Raw genomic sequence first — 26,532 nt, 5'->3', positions numbered from 1 at the left:
TAGTGACTTGGTCGGCTCCTGCCCGAGACTGGGAGCATCTTGAGTGCTCATTCATCTGGCAAATCCGTACATGGTGCCTGCCCCATGCCAGGCACTGTTCTAGGCTCAGGGTCCCCGCAGCGAGCAAAGACCCTGCTGTCACAGAGATCACATTCCTGTGGGAGGAGACAAACACAGCGTAAATAAGTGTGTGTCAGGCGGTCACAGGTGCAGTGAAGGACACTGAAGCAGGACGGGAGGGTAGGGAGAGGAGGGGTGGCCATTTTGGAGGCGAGGTCAGAGGAAGCATCTCTGAGGATGTGACCTGTGGGCAAGGCTTGAGTGAAGTGAGCTGGCCAAGCAGGCACCTGGGAGAAGAGCCTCCCAGATGGGGACAAGAAAAGGTACAAAGGCCCTGAGAAGGAGCATGCTCCGAGGCCCAGGAAGTCCAGCCGTGCAGACAAAACCAGAGTGAGCGCCGGTGCCAGGAGATGGGGTGGGAGAGGAAGGCGGGGCCATGTCAGAGCAGACTTTGCAGGCTGTCTCTCTATCTCATGCTTTTAGCAGAATGACCACTCTTACGTGCTCCATTAACATTCTTTGAGTGAATGAACGAATGAATGAATGCTGAGAAACATGCTAAGGTTTGCTGTGTCCTAAAAGTGACCTTTCTCAACTGTGTATCCGCCCCACCCCTCCCAGGGTCCTCCCCCAGGGGCACGAAGGGTTCCCACCGTCTAACCAGCTACATGATCATGAAGGCTAAATCTGCCTTCCAAGAAAGACCCACAAGAGGTAAGACTCTTGGTTTGTCAAGAGATTTGTCCTTGATGGAGCTCCTTTTACGTTCATGAGCAGACGTCCTGCTCCCGCCAGCCTTGAAAAGGTCTCCCAAGATGACCGCCCCACTGTCCCTTTCTCAGGGCCCTGCCAGGAAGTAAGACGTGCAGCTCACACTGGTGACCAGGAGATACATCCTGCAACCGAAACGCCCCCACATCCTGGCTCTGGCAAATCGCTTTACTTCTGTGAACAAGAACCCCTCGCTGCCTGGTGCATCTCATGACCTGATCTGACCCAACGAAAGGCTCAGAAATTAGTCTCTATAGCACTGAGAGATTGAGTGTAGCGACACGTAACTCTAAACCCAAATAACAGTGGCTTAAAGAAGGGGTGGGTGGCTTCTCGTCTCACGTCACAAAAAGTTTTGAGGTCAGTAGTTAGTGGCTGGCCAGCAGATCTTGGCTGTCGTCAGGGTGGGATTTCCATTCATGTGCTTGCAATATGGCTGCTGGTGTTCCAGCAGTCATCTCTGCATTCCAGACTGGCAGAAAGAAAGGCACAAAGGGCAAATGGACATTTTAAAGCCTGGAAAACCTACGTAGGAGCCATGTCACATGAGCACTCCAATCTGCAAGGGAGGCAGGGAAATGTTTTTCAGCTGTGTACATTTCTGCCCCTGGGAAAACTGGAATTCAGGAGAATAAATACCAGACAGACCACAAAGAGTATCTGCCAGGATCCACTCTCCTGAGCTACCTTTCAACCATAAACACCTTCTTTGCATTCATGTCCATGTCCACTAAGGGTGGTGTCCTCCTTTCTATTGTGAATGGATGTGGTCCTTGTGGCCCAAAGCTCTAAGAACTAAAAGTCAGAGTCTGCCCCAGCACACCCCATATGCAATGGCAGAAAAGGAAGGTAAATGTCATTAAAAGTTCCCATCAAGAAAAGAGAATAATGGGAAACCCGTTGCCCCGTGGAAATACTCTGCAACAGAACCAGTGAGGGCTCTTGGCCTTGGCCATGGTCTTCACTCCTTGGTTAACAGCCTGGCCAGTTGCTTCACCCTCTGGGAGAATCTCCCTCAAACATCTTCCCCATTGCTCTCCCCTCTGCCTCATCCATTATTCCCCCGGCTCCACCTCAGAACAGAGTTTGGGAGGATGACTTTCCATAGACATTTCCAGCCCTTAGGGCCCACCTCCTGCTTGTTTGGTTTGGAGGCTCAGGAATACTTTTAGGGCTTTAAGAATTTAAGCAGAGCTGTTTCCTGTACCAAAGGCAAAGCCAGGATGCAGAAAGCAGGGGGTCAAGATGCCACTCGCCATGAAGAAGTGAGGCAGGAGCCAGGTCCTGGTGGGATGAGGAGTCGGTGAGGAAGTGAAGATGGCAAATGGGGAGCAAATTTTTATGGAGACAAATCCTTGATTGTGGAAGGAAGGAGAGAAGTGGGGCTTGGGTTAGAAGGATGTGTGGGATGGGGGCCCAGGGCCATGTGCGTGTGTTTACAGGTTGCAGAGGGGAGGCTGGAGAGATAGGAAAGGGCTCCAGGTCCCCGTGCAGGTGTTGGGAGTGAGACCCAGAGCCAGCTGGAGAGGAGGGGCGGGGGAAAGGGGCCTGGGAGACCACCTCGCAGCGGGTCACCGTGACCTCACAAAGCAGGCACGCCCAGCCCAGCGTTCCTGAAGCTCTGAGTCCGTCCTGGCCAGGTCTCCTAGCAACTGGATGCAGGGGCCATGGCACTCCTAACACCCCAGGGAGTGAAAAGAGTCTTCCAATTTCAGGTGATGAGAACATGTGGCTTTTCAAAGGAAGTTTGCTAGGATGGGTCTAAGAGTGAAGCGTGTGTGAGGAGGGCCTCCTCTGAGGGACCCCTGGACAGCACCCCTGTCCCAGCACACCAGCTCTTGAGGCCCGCCACTGCTGTGTGCCGGGGGGATGCTAGGCCAAAGTCTGCCCAGCCCTTGGAGCTTGGGGGCTATTTTCTGGGCCTGCAGGGACAGCCCCTGATGCAGCAGAGCCCATGTGCAGGGACAGAGGTGGCGGACTGGAGGCCCTGTGCCTGCCTCCTCTCCAAGGAGGGCCTGGGAGGCCCCTGGGCTGGTCACAGGGCGCCACCTTCACCAGGAGCTGCAGGACCCTGTGAGCCCTCTGGGATTGTATCCCAGTGTGTGCAGGGAGTGCTTGTGTGTGGTTGTATGTGTGGCGGGGGGAGGGCCGTGTCTTTAGGGCAAAGACAGAGGTAGATTTTGATGGCTCCTCAGAACCATCTCTGAGGCTGAAATGCATGAGAAGGTGGGCACCTGTCGAGGGATGAGAATCCAACCTGCAGGGCCTGGGCCCAGGCCTCTGAGCCGGCTCCTTCCAGAGCAGGGCGTCCACAGAGTCCACCGGGCTCTGCAGCAGCCCTCGGGCCGGGGGCCCCAGGCCAGCTGTGCGCACAGGTCGGCCCCTGACCCACAGCCACGAGCTGCTGGGCGAGCACCGGGGAGGCTGCCTCTGGCTGGGGCCTCCCTCCCGGGCCTGGGACGCACGCTTTCACCACCTTCCATGGACCTTCCAGCCAGCTGTCCCATCGGATGCCGACCTAGGGATCTATGAGGGATGCAGGGAAGGGGAGAGGAGTCCCTGGGGGCTGAGGACAGGGCCCCGGGCCTCCCTCTGGTTCCACATCTGCCATCAGCTCCCCTTTCCTGGGCCTTCTCTCACCCCAGGGTAGCAAGACTCCTGTGTTCAGTGGGTCTTCACTTCATGCCACACCTTTTCTTACCCCCTCACTTTAAGGCACTTTAAGGCATCCATTGGCGACCTCTAAGAACCTTTCTGGACGGGCGTGGCAAACTCTCAAGTAAAATGATTTCTTACCTATAGAGAGAAATAAAAGGCATCCTGACCAGTCTCTACCCTCTAGCTTCACCAAGCAAGATACGTCTCTTCTGCTAAAGTATTGCCTCACCGAGCCTCTTCTCGGTCAGTCATTTACTCTTTAGTATGAATTTCATTATCAGATCAATTTCTCTGCAGCAGTAAGTTGGGAGTATTCTCCGAGGGAAGTCAAATTTTATTTTAGGGAAGAGGGAAAAAGGACCATAATTCAGGACTTGAGGCCTGCTGGAGGTATACAACCCCAGCATGAGGACTCCCAGAGGAAGGAGCAGGGCCAGAAAGGAGAGCACGCTCCTGGGAAGGTGAGGGAAGTTTGTGCCCATGCATACCCACGTTCCCAGTCACTCTTCAGGATGGTGGGGAGCCCGGGTGGGGCCCCCTGTAGTGTACTGTCCAGAGACGATGGCATCTCGATTCCCCAGTCTCACCCTCCACCCCTTCACGCCACGCCCTGCAGAAACCAGAAGGTCGGGAGCACCTGAGGAGCCTGCTGAACTGGGAAGAGTTTGACGAACTCAGAGACGCCCGCAGAAGCATCCTGCTGGACACCCTCTATGACAGCATCATCTTCGCTGCGGGCAAAGGCTTCCCGTGGGTGGAGGTGGCCAAGGTGGTCAAATTCACAGAAGAGCTGCTCAAGGAAACCAAAGGTACGGGGCATCCAGGGCAGTGTCGGTGAGGCTTAGGGAGGGCACACAGCCCCAGGAGCCCTCGGAGGAGCCTGGAGCCCCTCCTTTCTTTCTCTGGCATTCAGCCTCCGCACATGCTCATAAACAGGGTTTCCGTCCAGACTATCTGGAAAATGGAGCGAACAGAACGTCCTTGCTAAGTCCTGTCCTCGATCTCCCTGGCTGAAAATCTTGTACCACTCCAAGCTGTTCATAAAGCAGCTGAGGGGGGTTGATTTTCAGTCATTTACACTTTAGTATGAACTTCATCATCTGATTCATACCTCTGAGAGTCGACTCAGAGGGAAGTCAATTTTTGTTTGGAGAAGAGAGAAGAGGGACCATAATTTAGAGTTTTTGTTTTATTTCTGCTTGACATAGATCAACCGTGTCACTATTCTTCTTAAAACCCTTTATTGACTTTCTACTGTACTCCTGAGAGATTGCAAATTGTTCCCAGTATCAGGGTTTGTTCTGCTGAGTATCTTGCGGGGAGCCTCTACAGGCATCAGCTTGCTGGCAGGAATGGGGGAACTGCAGTCAGGTGAGCTCATAAAAGGACCATTTCTCCCAGGCCTACCCTCTGCCAGGCTTCAGGAGAGCATCACTCCCTGTGACCCATGGCATGAGGGGACATGGCCACATCTGTCCACCCCTTGAGCTGTGAGATGCAGATTCATTCATTAAGCAAATATACGGAGCAGCCCTTCAATGCCACCATCATAGAAATACTCAGCCAAGAATCATCAGTATGTGTTAGAACCAGTGGGTGAATGCTTGATGAGAAATGGGATACTTACCTCCTTCCTAAGACCCTCCCCCCAACATCCTTACTGATCACAAAGGGGAAGAGAGTACTTTCAGTGAGGGAGCCTAGCAGACACCCCCTTAGTATTCGACCCACTGGGGAGAGGACACACTGAGAATACTGTGCCACTTGGTGCAGAAGAAGCCAGCATCCTTCTGTGATGGTTTAGCAAAGACTCAGAGCCTGACCTCATCACGAGAAAACTTCCAGTTAAAGGAACTAAACAAAGTCCCTCTCCTTTAAGATTCAGGAGCATTAAGTTCATGGGAAGCAAGGAAGGACAGAGGGAGCTTTCCATTCGATGTCGTCCCACGTGTTGATTTTCGCTTTTGTTGCCTTTACTTTTGGTGTCATATCCAAAAAAATCAGTGTTAAGATTGACATCAAGGAGTGTTCCCCCTGTTGCCTTCTAGGAGTTTCATGGTTTCAGGCTGTACTATTTTTCAACAGAGCTTGTTCTTAAGAGTGGTTTTAAGTTCACAGCAAAATAGAGCAGAAGATACAGAGATTTCCTACAGAAACCCTGCCTCTGCACACTCACAGCCTCCGCCATCACCAACATCCCCCTCCACAGAGTGGTACACCTGTCACAATCGATGAATCTACATCGATACATGGCTATCACCCAAAGTCCACAGCTTACATTAAGGTTCGTGCTTGGAGTTACACATTCAATGGGTTTTGACAAATGTGTAATGACGTGTATCCACCAATGAAGTATCCTCCAGAATAGTTTCAACATAGAAATGCTCCGTGTTCCACCTATTCATCCCCTTCTCCATCCTCAGCTCCTGGTCACCACTGATCTTTTTACTGTCTCTGTAGTTTTGCCTTTTCCAGAAAGTCATGCCGTTGGAATCATACAGTATGTAGCCTTTTCCAGGTTGGCTTCTCTCACTAGTAATGTGCATTTCAGTTTCCTGCATGTCTTTACATGGCTTAACGGCTCATTTCTTTTTAGGGCTGAATGATGTTCCATTGTCTGGATGTACTAGTTTATGTATCCATTCACCTACTGAAGGACATCTTGGTTGCTTCCAAGTTTGGGCAATTATAAATAAAGCTGCAATAAATATCGGTGTGCAACTTTGTGTGTGGACATAAGTTTTCACCTCCTTAGGTAAATACCAAGTAGCATGATTGCTGGATCGTAAGGTAAGAGTATGTTTAGTTTTTCTGAGAAACTGTTAAACTGTCTTCCAAAGTGGCTGCACTGTTTTGCATTCCTTCCAACAAAGAATGAGAGTTCCTGCTGCTCCTCGTCCTTGCCAGCAGTTGGTATTGTCAGTGTTCTGCGTTTTGGCCGTTCCGATAGGTATCTTGTAGTATGTCATTACTATAATTTACATTTCCCTGGTGACATATGATGTGAAGCATCTTCCCATAAGCTTTTTTGCCATCTGTACATCTTTGTTGACATGACTGTGAAGATCTTTGCCATTTTTTCAATTGGGTTGTTTTCTTACTGCTGAATTTTGAGTTCTTTGTATGTTTGGATCCCAGCCCCTGATCAGATACGCCTTTTGCAAATATTTCCTCCCAGTCTGTGGCTTCTCTTCTCATTCTCTTGACATTGTCCTTTGCAGAGCAGAAGTTCTTAATTTTAATAAAATCCAGGTCATCAGTTCTTCTTGCATGAATCACGCTTTTGGTGTTGCATATAAAAAATCATTGCCAAATCCAAGGTCATCTAGAACTTCTCCTATGTCATAGGCTAGAAGTTTAATAGTTTGTATTTTATGTTGAGATCTGTGTTCCATTTTGAGTCAATTAGTGTGAAGGGTGTAAGGTCTGTGTCTAGATTAACTTTGTTTTTTGCACGTGGATTCGGGTTGATCCAGCACAATTTCTTTATTGCATCGCCTTTGCTCCTTTGTCAAAGGTCAGTCACCTGTATTTTCGGGGCTCTCTATTCTGTTCCATTGGTCTGTCTGTTGTTTTCCCAGTGTCACACTGCCTTATGTACTTTTGGGGAAACTTTTCTGTATTTCTTTATTTTGAAATTGTGGCATTTCAAACATATGTGGCACACTTGAGGTCCTCCACTGGCCTTCTGACCAAGATCTTAAACAGGTGCCCAGCAAACAGGACACACAATGCCTTGTCCCTGATGCATGATGTCCCCATCTCTGATGCACCCAGAGCTCACCCACCAGTCCTATCAGCACCTCAGCATCCATTCTCAGCACCTTTCGCCATCTCCTCTTCCACCATCCTTTCTAACCAACCTCCATCTTTTGAATAGTCTACTGCTTTCAAATTTTGTATTTCTGCACCCATTCACCAAACGGCACTGTGATTTTTTTCAGACACAAATAAAATCCCATCACTCCTCGGCTTCAAGCCATTCAGTGTCCCTTTTACACATCTTAGGTGCACTTGCACCAGATTTTTTTGTTTTGTTTTGTTTTTACTTTCTTGAGCTGCCCAGGAACCCTTCCACATCTCCCCTCCAGGCCAGCATTCCCACCTAGTGGTCCCAGCCTGAAGGCTTGAGCAAGACATGGCATTATCACGGGCTGGTTTCAGAGATCCTTGGGAAATTTCATCCCACCCCAGACACCCCCAGAAGTCCCCTGACCCCGCACCCGGGCCTCTCTGGCATCCCTCTGGGTCCCGCTCCCCGCTGCTCACAGCAGCGCCTGGGTACCAAAGTTCAGCCCTGCCATCTGAGCTCTGCAGTGGCTCGTGGCCAGAACAAACACTGACGAGCTGGGAGAAGAATGTCAACCCCAAGCAGGTGGGAACTCGGGCTCTTTCAAGTTTCCATCAGAGCCTTCGACTGGCTGAGCCCTCGAGAAACAGTCAGTGATGATGCAAACCCAAATTCAAACCGGGGAGATTAAATCGCATGACACTTTCAGGGTTTATGGTCATCGCAGACCTCACCGACAGTCTGTCTCGTAGACTTTTACAACCTTAGAGTTGTCAAGAGACTTGGTGATCAGAAAGCTTAACTCCCTCTACTGTGAGGACCCTCTTCAACCAGCTGGTGAGGTTTTCCCAGCCTTTGCTGGCACCCTTCAAGTAACGGGGAGCTCCTTCCTTCTGAGGCATTGCATTCCTTTGTACAATCAGTCTCACTGTTAGGAATTCTTCCTTATCCGTAGCTACACCTCCCTGCTGCACCTTTTACTCACACGCCCAAAGTCTGTCCTCTGAAGCAGTATGCTAGCCCTGCAGGTGCTGCATGGCTGTATACACTGGGATGGTTGTGTCTTCACGTTTACAGTAGACATCCCCAGAACCTTTTATCATTCTTAATATGCCATCATTTCCATAGACCCCTCCACCCCACCTCACCTCCTCTGCCCCCAGCTTGCTGCCCTTCCCTGGGCATACTTGTGTTTGTCGATATCATTCTTAAAATATGGCATCCAGATCCAAACACAATACCACCTGCAATCTGATCAATGAAGTGATAAGGAATTTTATCACCTCCCTTGTGCTGGTGAAGATGCTCCTGTTTATATAGCCTATGGGAGCATCTGCTTTATCAGCATCAATGTCATATTGATTCATACTGGGCAGGCAGTCCGTCATCCCTACTTTCCCATGTTTCCCATCCTGCCCTTGCACATATCGATTTTGAATGTCCACGTGGGACCTGACAGTCATTCCCACTGACTGTCAACATTGGCCCATCTTTTTTTCCTCATGGCATCTTTTAAATCTTGATCCTGGGACATCCAGCTTATAAGATCATCGTCTTACTTTTAAATCGTCTCCAAGTTTGTGAAACACGGTTGGTACAAACATCAAGTAGGAACAAGCTCTGGGGTGGGCTCCCTATGCCTGAAACTCGACTTGCTGGAAACAGAATCCATCTGGAGGCTCAGAGCCCAGAGAGAAGACTCAAACCCTAGTTCAGTCCCTTACAGGACATGTGGTCCTAGGCAGCTGCACTGCCTCCGAGCCTCTGCTCACTCGTCTGGAGAATGGGGAACCCAGAGCAGCACTCCGGAGGACTGTTTTCAGGGTTATTAAGATAAAGCCCACAGCACGGCGCTGGTGCCTAGTCAGCGCTCAGTGAGGGCTGACGCTTATTTTCAGGAGGGACCACAGGGACAAAGACCCGGAGGCGTGACAGGCAGAGAGATGGTTCGGAGATGGCCTGATCGAGGGTGGCTGGGCGCGCTTCATGAAGAATCCACTTTGCATCAGCCTGCAGATGTACAGGAGTCACCTCGGCTCCCTCTCAACAGCAGAGGCTGTCCCGAGGCCCTTTCTCCTCAGCTACATCACAAGGAGCGGGGCAGGATGACGTGCTGGCAGTGAGGGGCCTGGTGCTTCAGCCGGAGGTCAAGCAAGCTGCAGACTCATCGCCGAAGTGGGGGCGCAAGAGAGGTGGCCGATGACACTGTCTGGGCTCTGCTCCTGGGGAACTGACCTGCTGTGAGGGCCATGCCAGGCTGGTGCCAGGCTTGGAGGGCGCAGACAGTGGGGTGCAGTGGGGGCCCCCACAGGTGGAGAGCCACACCAGAACCCAGCCTCCTGAGCTGGGCCCTGCCTCAGGATGACACCTGCTGCTCCAGAAGATGGCTGGGCTGGCCCAGACGCTGCCCCACGGAGCCGTGTCCACGCTGCCGCCCAGAAATCTGTCACATGGACCCTCACAAGAGCGTGAATGAGCTCATCGATCCTCGGAGGCGGGGATTGGGGGGATTTCAGCAGGTGCCTCCTCCCTCCCCGGGGACGCTCCCCTTCACTCTGCAGTCAGCTCCAGGCTCAGGCTGGGCCTGGGTAAGGCCACGTTGCAGAGCGATTAGGCACTAGATTCTGCAGTCAGGAGACCTGGGTTCAAGTCCTGCCTCCATCACTTACTACTGTGTCACCTTGAAGACATCACCTCTCTGAGCCTTTGGTTCCTTATCTCTTTAATGAGGTCCATAACAGTTCCAACTCATGGGGCAGCTGGAAAAGCTCACGAGACAGGGCCTGCAGAGTGTACCAGACTGACAGGCACAGGGGAAGTGCTCGGCAGAGGTCAGCTTCCATCACACGTGGAGGTGAGGCACAGGGGGCTGCACTGCAGAAGCTGGTGGTCCAGGGCCAGGGGTTGCTGCCTGCTGCCCCCCAGGGGCTCGCTCTCTGTACCATTTCTTACCTCCCCCTAGCAATGCAGGCAGGACCGCAGACAGGTTCAGGTCGTGGGCCTGCAGAATGGAGGTCCAGACAACCTCTAGCCTGGCACCTAATGCGGCTGCCCGCCCTCGGGCACACAGGGGAGGAGACTTGGCTGCGCGGCACAAGGAGGTGTCTCTGGACCACCCTTGTTAGGGGACCCAGGCTGGAGGGGGCAGGAGGAGTTCACAAAGACAGCAGATCAGATTCCAAACGAGCTCTAGCCTTCTCATCTCCTGTCGCTGCCCTTTTCCCAGGCACATGTCCCACCTGTCACAGGTTGTATGGTGTGGCAGGCAAACAGCTGGGGGTCCCACTGGCTGGCCGCTCACATTCGAGCTTCCATTCAGGCTAAAGTCCACTCTGGGCTGTCACTCTTCTCGGAAGGTCGCTTCTCCAGGGGTTTTTCTGTTTAAGTTAATCTTGGGCTAGTGATGGCAGAGTTTTGTTTGCACACTAGATAACAGAGTTGGCCGACAGCCTTTAAGGAGGGTCCTGTTTGCACAACAGTGATTCAGAGCTCAGCGGGGTTGGCCACCAGCTCAGCTTATCTCCCGGCCAGATCGGGCTGCAGTACCAGTGGGGAGGGGGGCCTTTATTCAAAAGCAGAAGCTGATTCTGTCCTGGCAAATGGCTTACCAGGATGTTCTGGTCTCAGCTCTCGGCCAGAAGAAAGAGTCCTCCCTCCTCTGCCAGCCTCCGGGAAGCCCCGGGCCGATCCCATCCTGCTGTGTCCTTGGAGTCGAGGGTGAAGCCATCAGTCTCAGCGCAGAGGGCCAGGCCGCTGCCAGCTCTGTCCTGGCGAGAGGAAATCATAGGAAGAAGCAGATCTGGCATAGCCAGATTGGAGAGGAGAGAGATGCTGGGGCATCTGGGGACGTCGGGGAGCTGCAGAAATTCAGGGTGCTCAGGAGGCCCCACATTTCCTATCTCCAGCTGGCACTTTGCAGAAGGGGACAGGGAGCGGGAAGCAGCCTCCCCCATCACAGGCTCCCCTCAGTGGGGAGCTGAGGGCCGGAGGCACGTGACTCAGCAGAGATGCTTGCCCCAGGCCCATGACCACCTGCCCATCTGTTCCAACCATCACTTCAGCCACTTTGCCACTTCTGCCTCTTTTCATCACCAGCACCTGGCCGGCACTGGCCTCCCTCCGGTGCTCCACCTGGACATCTGGACTTTCCTGCGGGCCTGGTCCCTAAATCCTGGGGCTGGGGGCCCTGATGACCGGTCAGTGGAGGCACGAAGCGACCGGGCAAGTGTCCAGTGAGGTGCGTCACAGCCCTGGTATCTGCAGTTCCACCCATGGCCTCTCCTGATTCTCCAGGAAATGTCATCCAGGCAGCTGGAGGACAGAAGGCAGCCACCCCACCACCACCACCCGCCACAGCCTGGGGCTGCCGGGAGGTGATGACTGCCCCAAGATCCCCACATAAACTCTCCCAGGGAGCTCATGGCCATGCCCAGGGTCCACACGGCCAGCTGCTCGGAATCTGCCCACGTTGGGTAGCCTCCAGAGATTCAGGACCAGTGCTGCAGGGAGCAGGTGCCTTTCCATCTTCCTGAAACTTTGCCCCTCCCGCAGCTTTCTCCCGGGCAGCCCAGACCCCACGGCCCTCAGTCTAAAGCTGGAGGAGAGGCTTTTGGAGGCAACTTTGCTGATGGAGAGAGGAAGTTTCCACAGAAGCCACTGACTGAGATCTCAGGAGCACACTTCTTGGAGCAACGGCACAGCCATCATCCCAGAGACACCTCCCTGAGTGTATTCGCCTGCTCAGGCTGCTACAACAAAGTACCCCGGCCTGGGCGGCTTCCACAATGGACATTTATTTTCTCATGTTCTGGAGGCCGGGGGCCTAAGATCAAGGTGCGAGCAGGGTTGGTTTCTTCCAAGGCCTCTCTCCTTGGCTGGTGGGTGGCCGTCTTTTCACCACACACCCCACATGGCTTTTCTTCTGCGTGTGTTGGTCCTAATCTCCTCTTATAAAGACATCCGTCATATCAGATTAGGGCCACACACGACCTCATTTAACCTTAATTACCTCTGTAAAGACCCTGTCTCCAAGTACAGTCACATTCTGAGGTCCTGGGGGTTAGGACCTCAACATATGAATGAGGAGGGTGGGTAGCACTGTTGATTTAGCCCATAATAGTGAGTGAGGTCACAGCTCATCAGGTGAGGCTGGGCCAGTCGCTGGTCATAGAAACCTTCCCCAGCCTTCCCCTGCAGCCACACCTGCTGCAGAGGGAGGAACAGAGATCCTGGCATTTTTGCCCGTAGCATCTGTAAGCCTCGCTGTGACTTAGTATCATAAGCATTGTTTTAAAGATGAAGGAACTGAGGCCCAGAGAGTTTGAGTAACTGGTACCAGAAAGAACCTCCAGTAAGTGGAGTCGGAATTTGAACCCAGGTCTGTGTGACAGCAGAGCGCACCCCCCACCCCCCAACCTCCAGCCATGAGACCTTCCAACTTGACCAGAGGGATCTTACTCGGGGCACATGAGGACCGGAGCAGCACAGAGCCCCGGGAGAGCGTCCAGCAGGGAGTGGAATGAGGCTGCTGGCAGGCAGGGCAGCTGGGCACCTGGAAATAAGTGGCACACCTGGGGGCTGGGCTCCTAACTGAGTCACCTGGAGTTACTCACAGCATGAACCTGGATCCCGGCCCCCAGCAGGATGGCCCCGACTCAGTAGTGGTGCAGAGCCAGCCGAGAGGGTAAGCTGTGCCCATCAGCTGATGTGTTCTGGCCGAGATGCGCCACCGTGTGTGGGTGGATGTTACTGGTGCCCTCGGGACCAGACCTCTGGCCCTTCAGAGTGACCACTTGCCCTACCTCTAACTTCCCACGTCCTTCCTCGGTTGGCTGGACGTGTTAGTCGGTCTCTGAGTCCCCCAACATCAGAGGGGACAGGGGACGGGTATGAAGTAGCCAATTTTAGTCTCGGTCCAGTGCCCTGTCCCTGAGACAGTGGGACTATGCAATCATTTTTATCTCGGAGATGATAATGAAGATGCCAAGTCAGAGGCCACTCACCAATCTTGAGACAGCTGCAGGAGGCGCCCACGGCATCCGAGATGTGGCTCTGGGGACGGTCAACTCCATGGAAATCACCATAGCTTCTTAGAGTCGAAGGGACCCAAGAGGTCACTCGATCCAAGCTCCCCTCACGCCTACCCCCATCTCACACACGTTAGTCAGGAATTCTCTCTCTTCTCCTCCTCACTCTTCTGCTAATAAAGCTCTTGCTTCTAGAAAGTTCTTCCCACTACTGATCTGAAATCTGTCTCTTTGATCTGCCTGATGGCTCCTGTTCTGACTTCTGAACCCTTCCCAAGTCAGCTTCACCCTGCCCACTCACTCAGCCATTCTCCAGCAAGCACTGCCAGAGCCTGATGGCAGCGGGTGGAGAAGAGGGGATGTCCACTCAGCAGTCAGGGTGCACAAGCTCTCTGCCTAGATCACCTCATTTAATGTTCACAGCAAGCTCAGCTGGGTGGGTACTACTGTCCCCATTTCAAGATGACACAACCGAGGTTCCGAGAGGTTAGGTAATTTGCAAATCATCCCACAGTAAAAAGCAAAACCATCATTAACTTTGAGATCACCTGGCCTTAGAATCTGTCCTTCTGCCAAAGCTCTTCAGCATTAGCCAACTTCTTGAGGAGTGTGGGTGAGGGTCAGTGAGGGGTGCATGTGTCAAGCAGACAAGGCAGGGGGCCCACCATGGGCAAAGAGAAGAGCTTGAGCAAAAGCCCATGACAATCTTAATTACCTGGTCCCGTGTCTGCCCTTTGAGTCCCAGAAACATGAACAGGGAGGAAATCTCTAAAAGGACAACAAAATTTTGCTAAATCCTAATGTGTGGGTAGGTTTTTCCTTTAATATGGCTATTGGTTAATCTTAAAAACAAACACAAAAAACCTAGTGAATGGGAAAAACAGTAGGTGACTGACTCAAAAAATTTAACATAGAATTACCACATGATCCAGCAATTCCACTGCTGGGTATTTACTCAGAAGAAATGAAAGCAGGTACTTGAACAGATATCTGAGCACCCGCGTTCATAGCAGCACTACTCACAATGGCCAAAAGATGGACGCAACCCTCCAACAGATGGCTGGATAAACAAAAGGTAGTCTACCCATACACTGGAGTATTACTCAGCCTTAAACAGGAAGAAAATTCTGTTGCAAGCTGCAATGTTGATGAACCTTAAGGACATCTGCCAGGTGAAGGAAGCCAGTTACACAAAGACAAATGCTGGATGATTCCACTGATGTGAGGTCCAGAGGGTGGTCAAGTTCATAGAGACAGAGAGTAGACTGCGAGTTGCTAGGGGCTGGGGGAGGGGAAAGGGGGAGCTGGTGTTTCATGGATACAGAGTTTCAGTTTGGGAAAATGAAGAAGTCCTGGAAACGGAAGAGGGCTCTGGGTGCATGACAATGCAGACGTACTTAATGCCACTGAACTGTACACTTAAAAATGGTTAAAATGGCAAATTTTATGCCATGCATATTTTAGCACAATAAAAATTAAAATACAAAAATTAAAAGTCCTAGTGGAAGTCCTGTAATTCCATATCTTCCATTCACACCTCAAAAATCCTTCAGTAGCTGAGGTCTACTTGCTTTGGAGTTGGAGAGTCCTGATTTCGCATAGGGCCACTGAACCTCAGTTTTCTCATTTGTTAAATGGCAGCAATTACCTGTATTATAGGCTAATTGTGACCAATTAAATAAATTGATGGATAATTAAAATGATTTACAACTGTAAAGCAGCACACCAGCGACGGCTGAGCACTGGGCAATGACTACATATCCAGAGCTTTCTGAAAAGATCCTTTGGAATCAGGAAATCTGGTCCATTCTAGCAGGTTCCTGCCACTGAGGAGCTCACAGTAGACGGGAGAGCAGAGAATGCTCCAGAGATGTGGGGCTGGGGGTAAGGGGGCTATGAACTGTTGAGTCACTCACTAAATGGTCTGACCGGAAGGGCTGCCCCTTCCTCTACCCTCTGCATCCCCGTAACAGGGGTCAGCCAACACTCAGTCAGCCTCTGCCCTCAGCAGCCAGTGTGCCCAGGAAAGAAAGCGCATCGGTATCCCGTGCCCCGCCCCCAGCAAAGTGGAGAGAGCCTCCAGGTGAGGACCTAGGAGGGACTGGACTCAGGAAACCCAGTCTGTAGGATGCATTGCCCTAGGAGCAGACAGGGTCCTCCGGAAAGCCAGGTTTATCCCAGAACAGCTCACAGCGCCTGGGGAGTTGCAATGCCAGGAGAACCTTCACGATGCAATGATGATGACTACATGATCTATTGCTTGCCACTGAGTGCCTCGCGCTGTGGGAAGCTCTGTCACATGCCTGCATCTAACCCTAGGGGGGCAGACACCTTCATTGCCTCCATTTTACAGATGGGAACGCTAATGTCTAGAGAGGCAAAATAACTTGTGCCAGCGATTGTTACTAAGAAGCGGAAGCAAGCTGTGAGCCCGCATCTGTCTGGACTCCCAGTCTGTGCTCTTACACGGCACAGCCACACCAAGCCGTGAGGAACGGCCCCAGCACCAAGGCCATCTTCGGGCCAGGGGCTTCCCTATCTCCCTGGGGGCCTCCATGCAACCATGAGCAGTGGCTGAGAGCAGAGCACGAGGCCGGCAGACGCGGCACTACCAGATCCTTGACACCGCAGCTGCCGTGCTCGCTGGGCAGCAGCCTCTGACATCCAGGCAAGACCCTCCCCCAGTGAAAAGATTACTACTCGCTGAAGGCTCAGGTGGCTAGCAAATTTTAGCAATAAAAGATTTTTAAGGTATGTACATTGTTTTTTAGACATAGTGCTACTGCACACTTAGTAGACGCCAGTGTTGTGTAAACATAACTTTTATACATACTGAGAAACCAAAAAAATTGGGGTGACTCCCTTTATTGCAATATTCGCTTTATTGCAGTGGTCTGGAATGGAACCCACCATACCTCCAAGGTCTGCCTGTATTGGCCTCATGGCAGAGGCTCAACCATATTTGGCCATTTGCTATTTTGGCCTATTAGCATATTTTGCTGAGCTCATTAGCATATTCAGTTTCCCTGGATCCAACACGTGTTCAAGGTCATTCATTTCTATGTAAGGCCTACTGCAGAACAACGGTTGGAAAACTGTGACCTGGGAGTTGGGGCCCCTTCCAGTGTCCATCTCCAGGGTCTACAAGGAGAGCCCACGCCGCTTGGACCTGGATCAGGTCCGGCTGGGGTTGAAATCCTGGCTCTGCCACGCACCAGCTGTGTGCCCTGGGGCAATTCCCTTGACCTCTTTGAGCCTCAGTTTCTCTTCAGGGTGAAGTGGGGATGGTGGCTACACCTGCTCACATTGCTGGGAGGATTTGCGTGGAGCCTGAGGTGACCCAGGGCAAGCCGGCACAGTGGGAGCTCCCTGAAAGACAGTCTCCCCGGCCCCAAAGAAAACACGCCCCTCATCTGAGCCGTCACTGTCCCTGGCACCTCGGGGTGGATGGGTTGGGCAGAACCTTTTCAAGAGCAGAAAGGAGGTGGAGGGCAGCGTTCAAGACTCAGGAGTGGGGCGGCGGGGCTGGTCCGCGCTTTCCTCGGCTTCCCACCATGCCAGGTGCCCTGGTAGGCGCTCAGGTATTTGGAAGGGTAACCCTGATTCGGTTCCACCCCTCGCAGCCAAGGCGGGGGCAACCAAACTGGTTTGTCAGGGGGCGCCAGTGACACCTGGATCCTCCCCCTCACGCCCACCCAGGGGGAGCAGCCCCTTTTCAGCTTTCCCAACCCCCCGGGAGGTGCCCATCCCCTCGCCCCCGCCCAGCCCCAGATTCCGCGGTGAAGGGTGAAGGGCGGGTGGAGGGCGCCCGGAGCGCCCAGACCAGGCCCGGTGCCTTTTCGCCCTGATTCCGGAGCGTCTGGCGCTGTCACCCCGCCCACGCTCGTCCCCCGCCCGCCGCCCTCCTCCTCTCCAGTGAGCTCCGCAGGTGCTGGCCTCCAGGCCCTTGGGGACTGTCTTCAGGAAGTTCCCAGCAGCCAATGCAAATGAAGGCCACTCCCTGTTATTGAAGAGCAACTTGCAGGTACGGATCTGTCTGCCTGTCAGCCAGAGGCTTCTCTCCGAGACTTAATCCTGGGCTTTCTGAGTCATCAGGGACTTCTCAACCTGGGGCAGATGGAGGGTGGTCTGGGGGCCAAGTTAGGGTGTCTCATGAGCCAGCTTGGGATCATCTTTGCTGAAAACCAGAACGGGTCCAAAAAGTGTCTAAGGGCTGGAAGTTTGAATTCAGCCTGTGGGTACCTCCCTGTTGAGCTGGGACAAGGTCCACACTTGGGTCTTATGGCTGAGGCTGCGGCCATGCTCGTAGGAGCAGATCCACCAGGGTGATGGGCCGCTGGGATAGCTGTGCGTGTTGGCCGAGGGTGCTCGGCACCACGGGGCCCATGGACTTCTTGGTTCAATCTGGCTCCGTGCGTGGTTGGGAGCACCGAGAGGAGAAGACTAGGGCTGGCCCGGCCAAACAAGGCAGTCATGGCTGCCCACAGCTGGAAGGGGCAGGGGACCCCCCGCCCCACGCCTGCCAGGCCAGCAGGGAAGAGGAGCAGTGTGTCTTCCAGCCAGTTCAGCTCCATGGAAGCAAGAGACGTTTCCACGATTCACATCACCAAGTTCACATACAGATGCCTCCACTCTGATCAGAAACTGATGACTTCACTCTGCTGCCCACCCGCTGGGACCCCTTCGCTGGCCGTCTCTGCCGTCCTCCAAGCAGGAGCATGCCCAGTGCCCACTGGTCCCCGTGACCCAGATGGGAAACTGAGAACCAATTGGAAACTGAGAACCAATTAGAAACTGGGGGGAAAGTGCACTGCTCTGCAGAAGCAGCGTCTCCACCTGGTATTTTCATTATCATTTCCATGAGGAGCTGTTGTATTTATTAATTTTTCTGTGTGTGATCCCCTCAGCATTACTAAGAAATAACTAACAAATAAAAATGGTCAATTTGTCAATAATTGAAAAATAAATAAGGTGCACCACATGACGTTTCGATGTACGTACACACTTACAGAGTGAAATGACCCCCGTGTCCACCGTCCACGTGGCCCCCACTTCTCCTTGCAGGGAGGACCTTTAAGATCTACTCTCGCAGCGCATTTCAAACACACACTGCAGTACTGTTCGCTGTAGGCATGTGCTCTGTGGTTGATCTCCAGAGCTTACTGGTCCTGCATAATCGGGGCTTCTCTACCTCTTGATCAACAGTTCCCTGTGACCTCCACGCCCCAGCCATCAGCAACCACTGTTCTACTCTCTGCTTTGAAGAGTTCTCCCTTTTTTTTAGATTCCACATACAATTGAAATCACACAGTATTTGTCTTTCTGGGTCTTGCTTATTTCAATTAGCACCATGTCCTCCAGGTTCATCCATGTTGTGGCAAATGACAGGATTTCCTTCTTTTTGTGAAGGCTGAATAGTATTCCATTTTGTGTGTGTATCACAATTTCTTTAACCACTCATCCATCGACAGACAGGTTGGCTGTTTCCATATCTTGGCTATTGTAAACAATGAGCCATGAACACAGGTTGCAGATATCCCTTCAAGAGCCTAATTTCATTTCTTTGGGTGTAAGTAGGGTTGCTGGATCCTTTTGAGAAGCCATTTTTAAACTGTTTTCCCTAATTTCCAACCCCTATCAAATTTTAACATCATGGATTTTCTGTATGTCTGTTACATGCTGTATGCATACCTGCTTTATACATATAAAGCTCACTGTCTGTTCAATGCAAGGTTAAAGATGACTAAATAACATTTTTAAGTTAAATAAAAATTGAGAAGCTATCAACGTCGAACTTAACAGTACTTTCTAAGTAGCTTTTAATGTGACTTGTGTAAATTGTAATTGTCAAATGACAAGTGCAAAGAAGCAATTTACATAAATATATAATGATAAGAGGAATGGAATCAAATCTTAAAATGTCTTTCAAAACTGTCATTTTTTTTCTGGCAAAAAAACAACTGACAAAGTTAATTTCTTAAACATTATTTTCAGTAAATGTAACTTTCAACTTTTGCTTAAAATGGCAAAGTAACCAGTTGATGGGGGTTGTGGGAAGGGTGGTCGGGGAGGCCCCTGTGAGAAGGTGGTGCCCATGGGCATGAGGGCAATTAGGCTGAGGGTTGGCACAAAGGCGTGTGCGGCGCGGTGGAGAATAGTGGGCGGCAGGTGCCAGGAGCAGAGGGAGGGGGGAAGAGGAGGAACTAAGTCAGAAGGAAGGGATGGGTGGACCCCCAAATGACTTTTGCAGTGTGAGGGATGGACTGGCAGCCTGCAGAGGTTTTTTTACAGAGGAGGACAATAACCTGACTCATGTTGTGAAAGAGATACTGTTTTAACAACACTTTCAGGCTGAAGACCACATTCCTCCCATAGCGGTTTGTGAGGCTCTGCACCACCTGGCTCCTCCAGAACCAGAGGGTCTCACCAGCTGTTCTCTAGCCTGCCAACCCTTCAACACCCAGCCTTTCAGTTCCTCAAATGGGCCACGCATTCTCCAACCGCAGGGCCTTTGCACATACTGTTTCCTCTACCTGCTTCATTTTTTTCCATCTCTCTTTGCCCAGTGAGTCCTCTGACACGATCCATCTCAGCTCCTGCACCACTTCCTCGGGGAACTGCTCCCTGACTTCCCTGAGAAAGTCACTTCTTCCTACTATGCGCCCGCCCAGCCCTGTGTAGCCCTGAGCAGAGTCATACTGTCCATGTGTTTCCCCCAAGCCCTTCACCGCCTCCCTGAAACCCACATGAGTTTTTGACACATGGAAGGAGGAGCCCCTAAAAAATACCTGTTGAATGGATAAATGAACAGCTCCATCAGTGCACTTAATTTATTATCAGAATGGGTTCCTTTACTCACCAGATACCTATCAGCTCCCACTGAGCACAGAATCCTGGGCTGGGGGCTGAGGAATAAAGAAGGGATATCATTTGTTCAACTGTCTCCTCTCCCATAGATTGGAAGCTCTCTGAGGGCAGGGGTCACATCAGACGTAAATGTCCCATAGTATCGTAGTCTATTGGTGGCCCCACCACTCCTCCAGTGTCCCCAGGAAGAGCCTGGGAGTTGCGCAGGCCTCAGTCACACTCCACATCTGGCCATCAGTCCTGCAGCTCCAATCTGCCCCGTCTGCCCACACCTGCTCGCCTGGTTCTCGCAGGCCCTAGCAGCTCCATCCCGACTGGGTCATAGTCGCCCCACAGGCCACCACGTGACCGTCAGTGGGATCAAGCTCACAGCAAGCATAACCACGTCCGCCAGCTGCCGGCAGCCCTGGCAGGCCCCACACTACCGGAAGTACAAAGCCCTGGCTCCCGAACAGCATTCAAGGTCCTCCTGCTGTCTTCCGCCCACCTCTCCGCTCCATGCTTGCCACTCTCTGTCTCCACCTTTCGGTGCCAACAACAACAAACTCGGTCTTGTTCCCCCCCAGTGCCATGTGGCTTCTTGCCCCTCTGGTCTCGCTCAGGTGGTGCCCATGAAGTCCTTCCCCCACCATCTTTGCTTTCTCAGTTCCACTCAGCTTCCAAGACGGAGCTCATGCATCACTTTCTCCAAGACATAAAGGCCTTCTCTCAACTCAGCCTTCCTCATCACCCCCTGTTCCTCTTCACATATGTGTCAACAGCTGCTTGTGTCTCTCTCCTGTGAGATCTCTGAGGGTACAGGATGTGTCTAATAAGACACATCATAGTATTGCTAGAACCTGGCATAGTGCCTAGTAATTAATAGGCCCTCGGTAACAGTTTGATCAATTAGTCTTGGATGGATGGAAGATGAATGGGTGGATGGAGAGATGGATGGATGGTTGAATGAATGGATGGATAATGGATGGATGGATAGATGGATGGATGAATGGATGGATGATGGATGGATGGATGGGTGAACAAGCCAATGGAGATGGAAAGCCAGATGGAAAGATGTGGCCAGGAGAAACTTTGCTCCCAGCACAGAAACAAACGTTTCTTTTCCTGCAGCATTTGTTGATTACCACTTTGCAGCAGGCTCTGTGCAAGGCACTTGGATGTGTCTTCCCATTTGACCCCCCTAACCATCCTATGAAATAAATAAAATTATCTCCCATTTTACATTTGAGGGGAACAGAGGCCCAAGAGTGCCAGCTAGGAAGGCACAGAGCTGGCAGTCCTCCAGACCAGTGCCCTCCCCCACAGTGTCCCCACCCTGGGACAGAGCTCTCTCCCAGACCTCTGAGCCCACTGACTTGCCCTGAAAGGAGGGGACAGCACAGCCCGCCTACCTCTAATTCTGCACAATGGAGGGGCCTCCCTCCTCCCCTCCCCCAGGAGACTGAAGCCTAAATCCCGGTGACCCTTCCCAGCCCATTCTAAGGAGGCTCAAGGTGGAGCAGAGCTCCAAGTACTAATGTTCCTCTAAGAGCCCGATGCCTCCATCCTCTCAGTACGCTCAGAGATTCAAGGTAAATACACCCACGCAGAGCCAAAAGCGAGGCACCAAAGTGAACGTAGACTCGGGGGTGGGGAGGGTTTGAAGAACAACTCTGCATTGGGCTGGGCTCCTCGCTCCTAAAGGCGCATGGAGGCCTCTGGTTGGGGAGGGGGAGACTCCACCAGGGTCCCGTGGAGGGGCGCACCCAGGGGAGACAAGGACGGGGATGTGCAGGCAGGCTGGCCTCCACCCCCGGAGGAGAGCCAGGCTCTCCGTCTGCAATGTTTGGTCTCCGTCCTCGGTAGACAGAAATGTGGAGTCCCCCAAAGCACATGACCTGGTGGTCACCTGGCCCAAAGTCCCACTCTACAGCAGTGACACTGAGTAGGGAACGGGAGAGACTTCACAGTCATCTCGAGGATGGCATCTGTGTGTGGACACAGGTCTCCTCACACCGGGGCCAGGTTCCTTCTCTGTCTCTTGTCCCGCCCTCTCCCTGCCTGACGTCTGTTCACAGGGCAGGCACCTCATTCAGCCACAGCCCTTTACTGAATCACCCCTGTCTTTAGACCCAGTCATATGCTGGGGAGAGTCCTGTCCTCCGACCACACTCCTACCCTGAGATTCCGATGGAGTTGCAGGCAAGAGGTGTGAAAGCGAGGAGGTGGGAGAAGGCAATTTATCCTCCGAAGAGTGTTGCCCAGGGCTACCCTTGCAGCCCATCTCTGCCTGGTCGGAACAATATTTGCCTAACTCTGTGACCGGCGTTTCCGGTATAATGCCTCTGCCTTCCCAGTCATCTCATGCTCCATTCGTATCAGAATCCCTCGTTTACACCCTCATCTCCTTCCCAAAGGATTTGAAGTGGAAACAACATAAAGCCCAGCTGCACTAAGTCTTTAAAAGACAAGTTAGGGGGGTGGGTGTTGCTCAGTGGTAGAGTGTGTGCTTAGCATGCACGGGGTCCTGGGTTCAATCCCCAGTACCTCCATGAAAAATAAAGTTTTTTTAAAAATAAAAATATTTTTAAAAATTAAAAAAAAAGTTAAATGTCAAAATAGAGGTAAGGAGTGGGGTAATCATAGAAAGAAAAAAGTGGGATAAATGTGCATAAAATTACCTCGGAGCCTCCTGGAAGCCAAGGTAAAAGGGGAAATGAGACACACCCCCAGAGCTTTCAAGAATAAATGGTGGTCTAGGATAGCTGGTAGTACATGGGCCCTGGGGTCCGAGACTACACTGATCAGCCATCAGTGCAGCTTTGCCCCGGTTCACATGGAGGCCTGGCCCCTCTGTGTCCACAGGCTGCTCCATCACCGAGGCTGTGATGACCCTGGGGAACAAGCTCAGAGACTATCAGGGGCAGTTCAACACCAGCCACCTGCTGGCCCTGTGCGACTACTTCCACAACACCTTCCTCCGCCACTACAGACTCTACCAGTATGTCCTGGGCCAGGACCAGGATGTCAACCTGACCGTCACTCACCTGGAGGTGTGTGTGCCTCCTCAGCCCCTCCCGCTGGCCGAGGGCAAGGACAAGGATGTCTGGAAGCATGAGCAGCGGGTGGCGGAGCTCAGCCTGGGCGAGGAGCAGAAGCGCACCAACATGCTGCTCCTGAAGGAGGCGCTGCGCCTGGAGCAGGAGCACCTGCTGCAGAGGAATCTCTCAGAGGGGCCGGTGCGACACGGCCAGGCTCTGAAGAGAGAGGTGAGGGGGGGCTGGCGAGGTGGGAGGAGGCTCACCTGCCATGCTCAAACGTCCCTTCCTACCAAAAGAATGTCCAGGAGGGACCCTGTTGTCTGCACACGTGGGAAGGGATGGGGGGACAGGCACTAGTGTCAGCCTCAGGCTTTGCACGCACGTTTCATGAGACGTCCCTGAGAGGTGCGATTCGTGTCCTCATTTTAGTGACGACGCAACTGAGGCTCAGAGACGTTCATTGAATCGCCCAATATCCCCGAGCTAGCACGTGGTCGGGGTTCCATTTGGACTGTGGTCTGGCTGACCCCAAAGCCCGAGGTCTTCCTACTGCAGATTCCACTGAAAAAGCCCAAGCGCGAGGTCCTAGGCTCAGTCCCCAGTCCCCAGGCTCACAATCACTGTGGATTCTCTCAGTGCCCTTTGCCTGCCTGCAAAGCCAGTGTCCGTGGGGGCTGGGGGTTGGGGGTTTGAAAGGAGGGCCATGGGGGACAGACAGCTCAACGTGGGTGATGCCATGAGGTGGGTGAGGGGTGGAGCTAGTGGCCTAGGGAGAACCTGGCAGAGTCCGCCCGACTTGTTTAGGTCTAAGAAGCTGGCTGCCCTCTGGGCTGGTCTTAAGGACCCCTGGGGCTCCTGGAGCCAGGGTTCCCAACACCAGCTCTTCCATAAATGGTGACTAGTGTGGTCCCAAGGCAGCCAACATCTTCAGGGCCTGGCAGTGTCTAAATTCACTTTGCAACTGTACACAGGCACTGATATCACCACTGTTGCCTGCCTTTGAACACAGAGACAAGTATGCATGTGCACATGTGTGCAGGTGCTGGGGGGTTAGGGCTGGGGGTTGGGGGGAGAGTCACAGGGACTGTGTTCCAAAAACATTTTGGTTTCTGAATTGTCAGCAAAGAGTGAATGGCCTGGGACAGATCCCTTTAAATATATGGAAAACATTGGGGAAATCTCTGAACAACAGTTAACAGAATGAATGAATAAGTCTCCCAGATAAATTGCATATTGGGCTGCCATGTAATCTTCGTGAATTAAGACGTCCGGGGGGCACCCCACAGAGCACAAGGGGCTTGCCTCCCCCCACTTCAAGGGACCTCCCTAGATACACGGGCTAAGCCGCGATGGAAGGGGCTGCCCCCCTCCTGCTCCCCCGCAGCGCTCCTCTCCCCTGCTCCTCCCAGTGGGCCTCTGTTACTTTGCTCCTGGTCCCTGCCAGTTGGAGCTTGTAGGCTAGGGTCCGCTCCACTGTGTGCCCCCAGTGGTGTGCCTGAGCTGGGGGACACTCACACCACCGGATGAATAGAGTGCACCTTCTCGGGGCACAATCGTCTCCAAGGATCTAGGGGAAGAGCATTATTTTTATATAAAAACAATCAAGGAGACATTCTAGGGCAAATGTAAGATTTTGCATGAGATTTTAAGTTAAAATGTGAGATCTCAAAAAAAAAAAGAAAAATGACTTCTGGGCAACCAGATACTCCCTGACACCCCCAGAACAAGCATGAACTCTCCTCTGCTGGTTGCCTGTCTGGGCAGGGAACCCGGAGCAACAGTTACATGGTCCATGGCTCCAGGATTCCATGACGCCCTAATCCTGATTGGGACGACAGAGAGGGGCTCTTGTTTAACGTGGCACGTGGTGGCTGGGTCTCCATTCTTCCCAAGGCTGGCTGGCTGGGGGACACACCCACTCTCCGAGCAACTTCCCCGTCCCCTCCGATGAAGCCTGCCACAGAACTTTGAGATGTGAGAATGAGATGAAGGCAGAAGAGGAAAGAAGGGGGTGGGTATCCAGATGGAGCTTACACTGGCCAGAAAGGAGGGGATATGGGACTGGCTTCTGCGCCCAGAACAATGTTAGTAATAAATGACACACTCAAATGGGGTGATTGCCACAGTAGGCCTGAAGGGAGGAGGGAAGAAGCAATCACAGGAACCCCAAAGAGAGAGCTATAGGGGAGGGCCACGGGACGGGAGGTATGGCTGCAGGTGGGGGGCCACACCACTACCAACCCCTAGCTGGCCAGCGGGAAGGTAAGAGACTCCATCTTCTCCCCACCCTCAGGCCTCCTGCCAGTGCCTCCCATTGGCTGAACTCAGCCGGAAGCCACAGGTCAAGGTAGCCTGTGGAGGTGAGGAGGGTGGGGTATAGCTCAGTGGTAGAGCACTTGCTTAGCATGCCCAAGGTCCTGGGTTCAATCCCCGGTACTGCCATTAAAAATTAAACAAACAAACAAAGCAAACAAAAAAAAAGCCAGCTGATGCAGCCCTTTAAAAGTCAGCCTCCCAGAGCACAGGGTGGGGTGGAGACGGATGGAGAGGAGGTCTCGGGGCGGTGGGGTGAGGCATGGATGGGAGGTCCCAGCTCCGAGAAAGGCGGTGGCTGTGTGGAGAACTGGACCCAGTGATGGGAGTCTCTCTGCAGATGGCGCAGCCCTTTTCCAGAGCCCTGTTCACCCGCCATGTTCCGCTTCTTCCAGGAGTTAGGAGACCTCATCAACAAGGCCATCCACGTCCAGGTCAAGTGCCTGAGGGAGCTGCTGCAGTACGAGATACAGGTCACCTTTGATATTTTGGACCTGAAACTTCAGAAGAAGATACTCAACCTCAATGCTCCCATCCCTCTCCCGCTCCCAACCACCGGCCCGCCAGGCCAGGATGAATCTCCTAAGTTGCACAAAGCAAACAAAGGAAAGAAAGCAAAAGCGAAGAAGAAGTAGAAAGCCCCTGGTGTCCACTGTCTAGGACTCTGACCGAGGAAGAGCCAGTGGCGATTAGGAAAGTAATGTGCGATACGCTCGGCGCCCAACAGATCAGAGATTTTCAGCGATTAAAAGAAACCAAAACAACACACATCATATTTTCTCTGTCTTCTTCCTGGAAACCATCTTTCACCACCTGCAAATCCACCCACGTGGATTTTCCCTGCATCGCGGGAGGCGGCTGTCCTGTAAGCACAGGCAAACATCCCTGTCGGCTAAGCCTGAGCTTCCACGCTGAGGACAGAGTGGCCCCCCAGTGGGGATCAGCAGGTGAGAAGGAGGGTGAGACCCGACACCAGGAAGGACTTGTAGCCAACACAGTGGAGAGAACACCGGGACCCTCCTTCCTT

The 26,532-nt window shown here is 52.6% G+C and overlaps 1 protein-coding gene across 1 annotated transcript; it reads left to right on the top strand.

Moving 5' to 3' along the window:
* On the top strand, nt 1-26,140 carry C31H8orf74 (chromosome 31 C8orf74 homolog). The gene is made up of 4 exons (XM_010967839.3): nt 1-2,546; nt 4,106-4,298; nt 23,017-23,420; nt 25,901-26,140. The coding sequence occupies exons 1-4, from the start codon at nt 2,499-2,501 to the stop codon at nt 26,138-26,140; spliced, it is 885 nt and encodes a 294-aa protein (XP_010966141.2). The 5' UTR covers nt 1-2,498.
* The last annotated feature ends 392 nt before the right edge of the window (nt 26,141-26,532 follow it).

This window comes from Camelus bactrianus, chromosome 31 (assembly GCF_048773025.1).
Source record: "Camelus bactrianus isolate YW-2024 breed Bactrian camel chromosome 31, ASM4877302v1, whole genome shotgun sequence".
Taxonomy (NCBI): Eukaryota; Metazoa; Chordata; class Mammalia; order Artiodactyla; family Camelidae; genus Camelus; species Camelus bactrianus.
Note: the sequence above shows the minus strand (reverse complement) of the source record. Positions and strands in the feature narration are given on the sequence as shown.